The 13,570-nt window shown below is 37.9% G+C and overlaps 1 protein-coding gene and 1 long non-coding RNA gene across 3 annotated transcripts in view; one reads left to right on the top strand and one right to left on the bottom strand.

Moving 5' to 3' along the window:
• Positions 1–13,570, bottom strand: part of LOC112049512 (phosphatidylinositol 5-phosphate 4-kinase type-2 alpha) — a 31,826-nt gene that overhangs the window by 12,574 nt on the left and 5,682 nt on the right. The window contains exons 4-8 of one of the 2 annotated variants that reach the window (XM_024087441.2): positions 12,911–13,087; positions 9,842–9,980; positions 7,816–7,946; positions 7,006–7,174; positions 5,780–5,943 (exon numbers count right to left, since the gene is read on the bottom strand). In XM_024087441.2, the coding sequence (XP_023943209.1) occupies positions 5,780–5,943; positions 7,006–7,174; positions 7,816–7,946; positions 9,842–9,980; positions 12,911–13,087 (780 nt within the window). The remainder of the gene's footprint in view (positions 1–5,779; positions 5,944–7,005; positions 7,175–7,815; positions 7,947–9,841; positions 9,981–12,910; positions 13,088–13,570) is intronic. The other variant, XM_024087442.2, reaches the window with a different exon arrangement.
• On the top strand, positions 4,195–5,069 carry LOC128198890 (uncharacterized). Its single transcript, XR_008251585.1, has 2 exons — positions 4,195–4,332; positions 4,733–5,069. It is a non-coding gene; the product is annotated as an uncharacterized LOC128198890 (long non-coding RNA).

The following is a 13,570-nucleotide window of genomic DNA, read 5'->3' as shown; positions in this document are numbered from 1 at the left end:
CGATCTAGAACCCAGGGCCAAACAGAGAACATTACTATTTATTTATCAATACTGGCTGGTATGTTTTCACGCCTATCGAAGCCCCTATCAGAAGACGACAGGTTAGAAATTATATTGCATAATATTAGGCCGTGCTATGCAAGTACGCTCGCTTCTGTAACAGAGATTAAAACTGTTGAACATTTGCGTCTATTATGTAAAAATTATGAAAACGTTCATTCACGTATGGTACAATTTCGTGAGCCTGTTGCCGGACCTTCAGATTCTATGGTCGCGCCAGAATTTGCGTATAAATCAAAAATTGTAAATTCGCAAAAACAAAATCTTAACCAAAATTACAATTATAAACAAAATAGTTACAAAAACCCTATTATTTACACTAACCCTAATTCTAACAACATTAATGAAAAATATTTGCACGCTATTAATAATAATAATTCTAATACTACTAGTAAATTACCCTACTGCCCCAGATGTCGTAACAATTCACATAATTTTAAAAATTGTGAAAATACAGAAATCTTGTGCTTTAAATGTGGTCACAAAGGTGTCAAGAAACCCGATTGTCCTAATTGTAACACTCCTTCAAAAAACTAAATTCTCAGAATTGTAGCAAGCCTCATTCTATAGTGCATAGAAAAGAATGGGAGGAATGGTTATTAACTGTTCGTAGGTTTTTTAACACTTACAATATTGCTACAATTCTGAATTACAAACCTTTAGATGATATACGACCATATGTCAATATAAAAATTAATGACACGATTGCCTCTGGTCTTCTTGATTCAGGCTCTAGTGTTTCTATCCTAGGCAATAATGCGCATAAAACCTTATTAAATCGCGATTTTAAGATATTTACAGATGACGCGATATCTGTAACTGCGGCCGGTGGTCAAATACTGCAAAGTATAGGTTACATAAATTTACCTATTACTTTTGATTCTCAATTTCATATTATAAAAACTTACGTTGTCCCAGAAATTCGTTACTCTCTTATATTAGGAATTGATTTTTGGCGGGCTTTTAAATTATGTCCCAAATACTTAGGTTCAATTGCTTTGTCAAATGAACCGTTAATTGATCTAAATTGTAGTAATTCAGAAAATCTAATTCACTCTTATGATAATTTAGATAGCACTCAAAAGGCGACTGCAGATAATGTTATAAAACAATTTCACGATATTTCCTTTGAACATAAAGGATTAGGTCGGACTCATTTAATAACTCACCGCATTAATACTGGCGATTCACCACCGATCAGGCAGAGGTACTATAGGCTCTCTCCTGAAAAACAAAGAATCCTAGTCGAACAAGTAGACGAAATGCTGGCATTAGATGTAATCGAACCCTGTGAGAGCTCTTGGCAATCGCCCGTTCTCCTAGTTACTAAAAAGAATGGCCAGCCACGTTTTTGTTTGGACAGTAGGAAGCTCAATTCGGTCACGAAACGAGATGCGTATAATTTACCGTACATTTCAGAAATTCTCGATAATTTGCGTGATGCACGTTACTTAACCAGCCTCGATCTTTCTAAAGCCTTTTGGCAAATTCCTATAGCAGAGGAAGATCGAGACAAGACAGCTTTTTACGTCCCGAACCGTGGAACGCTGCGCTTTAAAACCACAGCATTTGGACTGACCAATGCTCCAGCTACTCAGCAGCGACTAGTAGACGCATTGCTAGGTGAAGTAGATCACCGTATATTCGCGTACCTAGACGATATCATTATCATTTCAAACACATTTGATGACCACGTTTCCCTATTGCTTCGGGTCCTAGACAAATTACGAAAAGCTAACTTGACCATTAATTTGGATAAATGTGAATTTTTTCGAAGTCAGCTCAAATACTTAGGATACGTAGTCGATGCGAAAGGGCTGCGAACTGATCCGGATAAAGTAGAAGCTATCCTCAATTATGCTACTCCTACGAACCGTAAAGAAGTAAAACGTTTTTTAGGCACCGCTACGTGGTACCGTAGGTTTGTGCCAAATTTTAGCACGATAGCAGGACCACTTAATAAACTGACCTCGAGTAAGAAAAACGCTCCACCTTTTCGATGGACTGAAGAAGCAGACGTGGCTTTTAAAAAATTGAAGACATGTCTTGTGTCTGCTCCGGTTCTCTCATGTCCAAACTATGAACTTCCTTTCCAAGTTCATACGGATGCGAGCAGCTATGGAATAGGTGCAATGCTCACGCAGTATATTGATGGCAAGGAACGACCTATTGCCTATATGAGCAGATCATTGACTGGAGCGGAAAGGAATTACAGCGTTACAGAACGCGAGACTTTAGCTGTAGTAGTTGCGTTGGAACATTGGCGTTGCTACGTAGAAAACGGTCAACCCTTTACAGTTTATACAGACCATAGCGCACTTAAATGGTTTTTATCCATTAGCAACCCTACAGGTCGCCTAGCCCGTTGGGGTGTTCGATTATCTTCATTTGATTTTGAAATCAAACACCGTCGCGGTCCTGATAACGTTATTCCTGACGCCTTATCTAGAGCTCATCCGGTTTCCGTAATTAACACTGCCAAATCATTTGCGACTACTAGCGATGATTGGTATAAAAACATTTATAATAACTGTCTTAACAACCCAATTAACTTTCCTAATTACTTAATAAAAAATAACATCTTATTTCGACTATCCAAGAACAAATGCCATCTCACAAATGAATTTTCATGGAAGGAAGTGGTTCCATCAGAGTTTAGGGATAACGTTATCAGGGAAAATCACAACAACCCAACGGCTGGTCACTTGGGCATTTTTAAGACTTACAGGCGTATCGCCCTTAGATACTTCTGGCCAGGAATGTACCGAGATATCGCAAAATATGTAGGTTCATGTTCCACTTGTCTTCAATACAAGCCCCAAAACCATCCCACTCTTGGTGAAATGGGTCGCCCCAAACAATGCTCTAGACCTTATCAGATGATTTCTGTTGACCTAATGGGCCCGTTGCCCGTAACAAAAAAACAAAACAAATTCATTTTAGTTATAACGTGTTGTTTTTCAAAATTCTGTCAAATTTTCCCAATTAAACAAGCAACTTCCCAAATTATCGTTAAAATATTAGAGGAACAGGTATTTTTGATTCACGGCGTCCCTCAGACCATTCTCCTTGACAATGGACCCCAACTTGTTAGTAATCACACTAATGACCTATTCAAAAAATATAGTATTCCAAACATATATTTTACTCCAAAATATACCCCACAAGTTAATACTGTGGAGCGATACAACAAAACAATTATAACCTGTATTTCTATGTTTGTGGATAATGATCACCGTTCGTGGGATTTGTTTATACCTAGTGTTCAATTTGCCATAAATAACTCTGTGAATGAGGCGACAGGTTTTACTCCTTCATTTTTAGTTTTTGGGCGAGAAACAGTAATCTGTGGTTCTCACTACACTGACACTGATTTAGGTGACGAAATTGTATTCATGCCGCGGGACATATACGCTGAAAACTCTAGCTTTATGTGCAATATTTTCGATCAAGTTCAAAAATCGTTATATCACGCTCACGTCAAAAATTCAGAAAAATATAATTCAAGACGGAAGCCCTTTGAGTATAATGTAGGAGATATTGTCATGAAACGTACATACGTTTTAAGTGATAAAGATAAATTTTTCAGTAAGAAACTAGCCCCTAAATTCATAAAATGTCGCATTATAGAAAAAAAGTCTCCATTAGTTTATGTCTTGGCAGATATGTCTGGTAAATGCTTAGGCACCTGGCATATAAAAGACTTAAAAATAATAAGTCAAATATGATAATTAGGGTTAACATGCATTATTATAAATATATTCGTAATTTTTTTTATAACTCACATAATTTATTTTTATATACTTAGTTTAATTACACTCTTGGTTGCATACTTATTTCTCAGCTGTGCTGACAGACATGCAACATGGTGGTAAAAATAATGATAGTAAACAAAATCATAATAATATGATCGTTTCACTAATTACTGCGGATTTTATCATTAAAATAAAACCCTTGTAAGGGCCGGCGGGGTAATGTAACAATAAATTTGTAAAAGTTACAAATTTAATGTTGCAACATTATTTTGTTGGTAACTGAAGCTCGCGCTCGACATCGAGTCGCGCGCGGCGGTTTTTGCCGGGTTTACTGTTAGACGGCTGACGTCGCGATTTGACCTTGTAGGCAGGCCAGTCAGAACTAACGTCTGTTAAAGCACGGTCGCGTCACTAATTCGCGCGACCGACGCTGCCGTCTGCAGTTTTTATACTCAATTACCAAATACTGCTAATTCCAATATATTATAATATTGTGCTAAATCGTTCCCGCTATAGGGTAAGTTTTGAATAGTATATAAAACAAGATTAGATACGAGTTGTTAAAATAATCAATTATAGTTTGTGATTTTAATTTTATAAACTTTTTCCAAATTTCAGTATATATTTCCTTCTTGCAGCATTTATTTCATTTCATTCATTTAGCTTATACGCTGTTATAACTTGATTCTAATAATGTAACTATGTAGAATATTGCATCATTCTTTTCTTTGACTACCTTCTGCTTTTGTATATTACTTCGATTACATTTTAAATTCATTCAATTTATTAATATTTGTAAATTCCGTTTTGATGTCACCTACCATCGGCAATTCTGGTATGGTCGTACGAACTTGCAGCGTTGCCGGTGGTGGCTAAAACGAGAATGTTTACTTAGAAGTGGCAATGACGTATTCCAGGAGCGGAGTTAGTACTTCAAGAACAAAATTGTTGGGCGCGAGGTTGCCTGTTTTGGCGAGCTGCGCGACGTGCCTTCACTGAGAACCCTAATTGTCGTGACTCCCTCCTGCCTGCCGCTGCCCCTGGTGGACAAGTTCGTCGTCGCGTTCTCGTTGCTGCCGCCGTGGATTGCAGGGGAGTGCGGGCATTAATGGACAGAAGTGAAATATATTATTAAGGCCTGTACCCACGTTATATAAATTTGTGCCCGCCGGTTGATTTATTTTAATATACTTGTTAATAATAATTATTTACTTACTTTTCATTATTAATATTAGTACCTACCTACTCAAATAACTAAGGCGGGACACTATAAACTACGTTTAAAATGTAATCGCCGCGTTGCAACGACTTGCGGTACGGACGACTTCAGTGTGCTCATGGCGTTCGAGCCGTCCACATCTCTTGTAGAGTAATTCTTATGGGAGAGTGACTTGTGTGGAAAAGGGGAGTGTTTGTTATCAGTCAAAGGTACCTTTAACCCTACACACATCGTTCACAAGTGCGTGATTTCACTCAAGGTCTTATTATGGTTACAGTTTGATTTGTTAATTAAGTTGTCCTGGCAAATGTTGTGAATCGTAACCTTTGTTCGACATTAGTTTTCTTATTTTTGTAATCACTTCTGAGTCTGCTAAAAAGAAAATTTAAACAATCGTGAGTGTTATTCATATTAATTTATTATGAAACACAGCTGTTTCAAACAATTTAAACTACGAGTATATGCGTTTGCGAATTCGACACTCAGCGGAGAACGGTCCCCTAGAGGAGCCCCCGCAACGTCTATGAATTCCACTGTATGGGTTCGAAACTAGTCGGGCATACTCCGACGTTTTGTGACGTAAGTTTTAACCGTGTTTCATAATATAACCTACGTAGTTTGTTTACACCTAAATTGTAAACCCACCTCCACGAGGTGTAAATCCACCTCCACCTCGGCCTCGCCTCACCCGCACTCGTGCACGCCCAGCAGCAGCGAACAGTCCATGAGGAGCAGCTTACTATACCTGTCTCCGTGTCTGTTCTCAGTATCGCTATCGCTGTCCGAGTCCGCCTCGCTGTCCGCCTCGGCCTCGCGCTGTCTCGCCGCCTCCGCCTCGGCCTCGCCTCGCCCGCACTCGTGCACGCCCAGTAGCAGCGAATAGTCCATGAGATGCAGCTTCGTTAGGAACTGTCCACCAAATTATACTATATAACTCTTTGACAAAAATAAAGTTTTATTGGTTATTTTAGACACACCGCGGAAACTTAATAAATAATTTGCATGCCAAATTGGCAAGACACATTTACCATCTACATCTACCGACCACCTGTATATATATATAATGCATGTATCTGCAAATAAATAAATTGATTGATTGATTGATTAAAACGACAGAGCACTGTATAATTGTTAAATTGATTGTGTTAGAAAAAAAGTGTGTCAGCTCCGTCGCACGAATGGAGTTTACTCTTTTCAATAGCAACGCCTGAAAAGTGAAAGGTGCGCAACCGAGGTGCAGCGCTGCGTGCGCGCCCGCCAACAGCGTGCACGTGCGTGCGGACGCGCTAGGCATGTGCACGCTATGGCGGCTACGTACGGTGAAAGGTGCGCAGAATAGGTTGCGCACAAAAAACGTACCGAGGGGTATAAATGAAAAATCGATTGTTAAGGAGTATCGGATTTTTCTCATACCGGGCGCCTTATATATAAAAAATCTATTCTTAAGGAGTAAACTCCAATAAAGATCTATAAAAAGTCAATCTCTACTGTGTTCTCATCTAAGACAAGTTCAAAAGTTACAGACTAGCTATTGCAATGTTGGTCCGGTGATATATAAGCAAAAGTACTTTCGATACCAATATCTAAATAAATATTTAGTTTCTATCACTAAATAACCGTCCATAACTTGAATATCCTAGACTTTCTTATAACTTTCAACTATTATTAACCCCAGTGTGTCTACTGAAAAACCAAAACATGACAAGTAGTCCATGAGACAAAAATGTTTAAGAACCCACCAAACTGCAAAAATTACGATAGCAGATTCTTAAAAGCGCAATGTTGGACTTCAAGCGACTCGCAGGGAGTCGCTGGATGCAGGCGGCTCAAGATCTTGGTGTTTGGAAGTCCCTACAAAAGGCTTATGTCCTGCAGTGGACGTCTATCAGCTGATATGATTACGATGATGAAACTGTAAGATATCACGGCCAAAATGTGGGTAAAACGAATTCTATCGAATCTAATACATACATCAACGTCCGCCGTCAAAGTTTCCAGCAACTTCTCCTTGGCGGCGTCGCCGATGTCGATCCTCACGCCCTGCTTGATGAAGTCGTTGTCCTTCAGAGTCGGCAGCTCCTTCTCTAGCTCCTTCTCCGACGCCTCGCGGTCCACTGTTGACCCTTTCAGGTCGTATTTTCTGTGAATAATTAACATACCTTCAGTAAAAAACAATGGCAAGAGACGTGAAAAAGACGAATGTCGACCAAATCAAACATTGCGATGGGACGAAAGTGAGAGCTATATTTCTGATCGATTCCAGCTATTGGTCGACATTTGTCGGTAATTTCGATGTCAAGGTGCGTCCTTAGACCATAGACTTACTAAGAGGACTAGGAAATTGTTAATGAAATACTTTTTTAATGAATGAAATAATTATTTATTAGACGCTAGCTTCTAAATCTAAAGTGATATCGTTTTTTTAGTATTCTTAACGACAATACTTTCATTTAATACATGCCCGTGCCTTCCTTTTCTTTCCTTTGCTTTTGTGATTTTTGGGAGTGAGATGAAGAATTTAGAAATCGATAAGTAGTTAATGAGCCATAAAATAATATCATAATTTTTTAAGTCATATAATATTATCTTACAGATTAAATTGTGAAGTGGCAAAGGGCGGGGAACATAGTTCGAAGAGATGTCACATTGGGGTCCCAAGGGCGATTCCTTGTGAACATCAAATGAATTGCAACTCGCAAGGCGCCGTTAAATGCAGGAGCCTTGAATTGAGATTGATACACATATAAAGTCCCCAAAAGTCATTGGCTAGTGATATCTTACTTGTGAATGTTGAGGTGGTTGGAGAACACATTCCTGGTGGCGACGAGGTAGTGCTCGATGCCGTCCACGGTGAGCCGGTACATGCCCAGGTACTGGGGCAGGAGCGTCTTGCCGTGTCTCTCCACTATGTACTGGGGACAAACGAAATATCACATTTAGACCCTGAAAACACCTGAAAGTATGCTCAACAACTTTACATTATTGCTTTTTTTTCGAAACGCCACGAAAAGTTGCAACCCTACGTGGTTTGATATCCAAGCGACCGCTCCAAACGCAGCTAACCCTTCAACGATAACTAAACAGCTAAAGACTGGAATAACCTCCAAGTATTTATGTTTCCTGACACCTGTGTGCTGGCATAATTACAGGCACATTAGGCTTGACACCTTAAGTTTCGCCCTTAGAACAGCGGTTAGTTACATTACGTGGTGTCGTTTGGGTGTACGAAGTGTCTTTTGCTATAGATGATGGTTATTGATTATTCCCTTCACATCAAGTGGACAAATACGTATAGTCCTTTTCATGAAAGAAGTCCCCCAGACGCGGCGCTCATGTCTTAATTGAGACCAAAATCAACATTTACCAGTCAGTGGTAAAACACAACATGTACCAAATTCTTATGGTAAAAGCCCGAAAAATGACCCTTATTTTCGAATCCCTGTGTACCAACTCATCATGGTAAATCTTATGCTAGTCACTCACCATCCAAGTAACCCACATGCCTGCAACGCTAACGACTTGACGTCCGATAAAACTGATCGTGTGTTGGTCGCGATCGTTATGATGTCATGTACATATGACTAACACACGATCAGTTTTATCGGTTGTCAAGCTGTTAGCGCTGTTGGCATGTCAAATTACTTGAACGTCAGTGGCTGACTTTAGGATTTACCAGTAAGACCTAACATTTACCACTGTACGGGCTTTGACAGTAACAAATGCATACAATAACAGCGAAATCTAGGTAGTCTTCGCTGTTATTTAACTGGTAATGTAGGCTACCGTCCTATAAGCTACAGGTAGTGTTGCCAGGCGTAATAAAGCCGGACATACGTAAGCCTTTTGATTCCGTGTCCGGCCAAAATGATGTCTGGCTTATCCGGATACATCCTTTTTATAAATTATGAATGTAAATACTACCCGTACTCGAAGAACTCGTAACAATATGTCATGGGTCGCATGTTAGGCCTACTTATCAATAAATGCAAACAATTGTGAGTTTACATGTTTTAACAATGCATAACATAAATCGTGTTAGTATATTGTCATCATGATAAATATATACTAATGTATACCTAATAAATCTAACACTACACTATGTCATATTTATACATATCTGTTATTACGGGGATATGCAAGGAAACATAAATAAATACATTCACATATATCATCAGTTCTACTGTGTGCATAGAGATTAGATAGCATAAATGTTTTAGATATGAAATAATAATAAAATACATCAGATAGGATACAAATTCTGAAAACCGTGAATCATTTCATGACCTAATCATTCGCTAATCTTTATTTTTAAGATTTTATCGTAATCGGCCGTGTATTATGATATCAGAAATCAATATATACCTAATACAATATGCATTTGTATGTATACATAAAAAACTACATCCATAACGAATCATACAAACCCTTGTTTGACATTTCTTCCCCGAAAAAATATATAAACTTAAATTATGAAAACACCATCCAAAACCACACAAACATACGTTATATACATAATATATTTATGTGATTTGTTTTTATCACTCTTTGAACTCAGTATAATATAAAATTAAAAATTTGGAATAACCTCCGAAGGTCATGAAATTATTTATTGCACTCTCGATCATGTCATCAATATGTATTTGCAGACATTCGGTTATTCTTCCCAACTTTTAAACGGCTCAACCGATTTTCGTTAAAAATATCTAAGAATTCATCCGTTCAGGAGCTATGGTAGACAGACTGACGGACACGTCAAACTTATAACCTCTTTTTGCGCTGGGGGTTAAAAAAATATGTATATACTCACCGGGTGATAGTGCTTAAGGAACGAATGCATTCTCTCAACCTCCTCGGAAGTCAACGTCTTGAGGATGAACAGCCTATCGTAGCTCTGGTAGAACTTGGCGCCTGACTTACCCGACGAGTCATCAGGGATTGGTTGAGATCTGTCGACAAATTACTTGACTTTGAACATTTATGACTCTTGCTTTAGAAACTGTTGTTGATTTTATGTTTAGAAAATTTTAGATGTTTTAATGATGACTTTTGGTTAAGTAATTCTTACTTAGATGTTTTAATGACTTTTGCTTTAGAAATTCTTAGACATATTTATGATGACTTTTGGTATAGAAATTGTTAGGTAAATTATTAAGGACTACTTTTATTTCAGCAATTCTTAGATATTTTGATGATGACTTTTGGTTTAGAAATTCTTAGATGTTATGCGTATGTATTAATTTTTCAATTGCATAGCAATAGTAACTGTTAGTTTACAAAGCCTTACGTAACTGTGGAAAAAACAAGTCAACAAAAATGAATAAAGTAAAAAAGGTATTAATTGCTCAGTATAACATATATCGTCATTTAACCTTACGTACAAAATTAACTAGAAACATTTCAATACTAATAACTAATCAATTAATAACTCATCATTGTTATCTACATGTATACGTAGACTTTTTTGGTGATATACATTTTTGTTAATATTTGGGGAATTCAATAAAAACTGTAAAGCAACACAAACTCATTTTATTACACATCATCGCAAAACAGAATATTCCATATGGTGTAATATTTATATATTATGGTTTGATATACATTGTAGGTACATATGTTATTTTGGTGTGTTGAAATTATTGATTTAAAATTCTTAAACGTATTAATGATGACTTTCGGTTTAGAAATTCTTTGATGTTATAATGATGACTTTTGGTTTAGAAATTCTCAGGTGATTTAACGATTACTTTTATTTTAGCAATTCTATCTAGAGTATTACAAAGAGAGAGATAGAGGCGAATTCAAGATTCACACTGTCGAATACATCGTTACAGAATAGAGTAACGAGTGCTGGCCCTGTATAGACAATCTATTCCAGGAAGTCTGGTACGCTTTGTATGTAGTGGTGAGATCAGACCAAGTGCGTGTGTGTGTATAAACTGAAGATTAGTTACATTACTCCAAACGTTTTACACACCAACTATAGCATAGTTTGTAGAATAAGTAATATTATAAAGAGGTAAAGTTTGTGATCCTGTACAGGGTAATCTCTGGATCTACTGATCCGATTTTGGAAATTCTTTTACCAATAAAAAGCCACGTTGTTTGCGAGTGTATCCCCGTACTCCCACGGGAACGGGAACTACGCTGGTAAAACCGCGGGGCTGGTTTAGGAATACATACAATGACAATGTGAACGTACCATTAGTTTTAAACTAAATTAATTGTTATTTTATTGTTAAATTATGTGTATCAATCACGTGATCGTGTTTAAATGGGTGCCTAATTTCACTTACCTCCTCTAAAAACGCTGCAAAGTGCATTCATGATATTAAACGCTGCAGTGTTGGTACAAACTATGTAATATACATACTTATTTGCGTTGCTTCGTGTCGTATAGATAAGGAAATACAAGTCCAGGATTAAGGAAAAACGGGTAATATTAAAAAAAATAAAGGATTTCACACACCAAAAGAAAAATGCGGTGTTCTCAGTCATTTCAAAACAAACTTCAAAAGTCAAACGTTGGTATGAATTGTTTTTTCTTTTGTAAAATGAGTGCACATTTGTTACATGGGCGACGATTCACAGCCAAACCAGCCAGTGTTCGTGATGTGTGCCTTGAGTGTGGGTTTTTGAGTTGAGTAACTCATCACTGCAGTTTTGTTTTCTTCCGACATTGAGTGCAATCTCATCTGATGTTACACTCAAGAACCGGAGCGCTATTCCGTAAGGATTTTTCAGAGGTTGCCTCTTAGATTGTGTTTTGATTTAATGCCATCATATTTTCGATTTAACTCTATTATATTCATTCCTATGGGGTTATTTTAAGTCGAAAGGGGATTGTCTACAAGCCCTCAACATCCCATACCTTATAAGACAAAATTAAACGCTGCATCAACGAAATTAAGCCACAATTCTCCAGAAAGGTCATGCATGACACAGAAAGAGTGTGTATCCGTCACAGTCACAATACCGTGAGGTTATTTCTTATGCCTATGTGTTATGCCATAAATAAACCTATTCTACATAAATATACACTTTCTGAATCGATGTAAAAATTAAAAGTCATAGACTAATTTAAATCTTGAAATTTTGGGACACCCTTTACTATAGGCAACAGTACCCTTCACACTGGAACCTACTCGTACCTATTAAGAAATAATTATAATGCGGGAAATTGTGTGTGCATAAATTCAAGGAGCGTTGTCATCTGACATTCCTTCAGTTTTATACACTCAAGTCATGGCTGTCAACTGTCTACTGTCAAATGCTTGGCTGGTAACTTTACCAACACATCCAAAGTCTAACAGACTTTCAAATGTAGACAAACTATGATTCTCTAAAAAAAAGTAGGAAAGTACCTACACCATATTTCTGTAAGACATGTCCTCAACTGCAGTGAAAAAGTTAATCACTCAAAAACATAACACTCGCAAGCTTTGAGCATTAGTGTAGATTTTAATTTTACTCGAAAATTGTAATCAACAACCATCCAATCCATCCAATTTGATAATATCATACTTAAGGTCGCTACATACGGGGGATCGCTAAGGTATGGGGTTAGGATGTGGGCGGTACGGTAAACTCATCAGTACCCCCGTGGCGTATGTATTTTATATGAAAGGATAATTCCAAAACTTGCCGTCTCAACCCGTATGCAGCGAGCTTAAATTCCTAAATCGAAAAATTTTCGTCATAACAAAAAAAACTACACTAAACAACTCCGATATGCGAGATGATTGCCGTGTCAGTTCCGAAGGCACACTACGAAAAACAAAATCGGTTAAATCATCATCAGGGAGAGAGGAAAGAACAAAAAACTCAAAAATAAAAAAAAAAATCGTACAGCGTTTTTTTTTAGTAAAACTCCGCTGACCTCAGTCGCTTAATCGTCAGGCCTCGCTTGACGAACGCGCTAGCGTCTCGGAATAAACTCTCCGCATCGGGTTTCACCTCTCCGACACCAGAGGGCGCTGTGGCCGACCTCCGCAGCGCGCTCGAGAGTCTCTTCGTCCTTCGCCTCGAACAGAGGTAGTTATCTGGCTTTCTAAACCTAAGGACAGGACGGGAGCTAGGAAGGGACGCCAGTCCGAACCAAAAAGCAACGCGACTCGAGAGAATATGCTATATACGTTCCCTCCCCTCTGTCAAAGTACCCGTCCATCACAAATTAAAAAAATATAGAAGTGTCTTCTAGGACGTGTTGAGTGTTATATAGTATTGTGGATCGAGGATAGCATTGCAATTTCATTCAGTCATTTTGAAATTTACAAATGCTCTTGTTTAGAATACGGAAAACACCAGAAGCCACGTACCTACAGCCGTGGTTAAAGCACGCATTGTGTCCAAAAATTGTACCTGTATAGCACGGTACACAACACAGAGTGACTAATCGCTTGTTCGTGAAATTTACACCAAAAAAAGAGTAGTTTCAACAGCTTCATTCCTATAAGCGATCACATCTTCTGGAGTTTTCTGTGAGCGTTCTTGTAAGAAACGAGAAATATATAAAGCTATATTCTTAAAATACATATAT

The sequence above is a fragment of the Bicyclus anynana genome, chromosome 17 (assembly GCF_947172395.1).
Source record: "Bicyclus anynana chromosome 17, ilBicAnyn1.1, whole genome shotgun sequence".
In the NCBI taxonomy this organism is placed as follows: domain Eukaryota; kingdom Metazoa; phylum Arthropoda; class Insecta; order Lepidoptera; family Nymphalidae; genus Bicyclus; species Bicyclus anynana.
The sequence above is the reverse complement of the archived record's forward strand: the minus strand, read 5'-3'. Positions and strand labels throughout refer to the sequence as shown.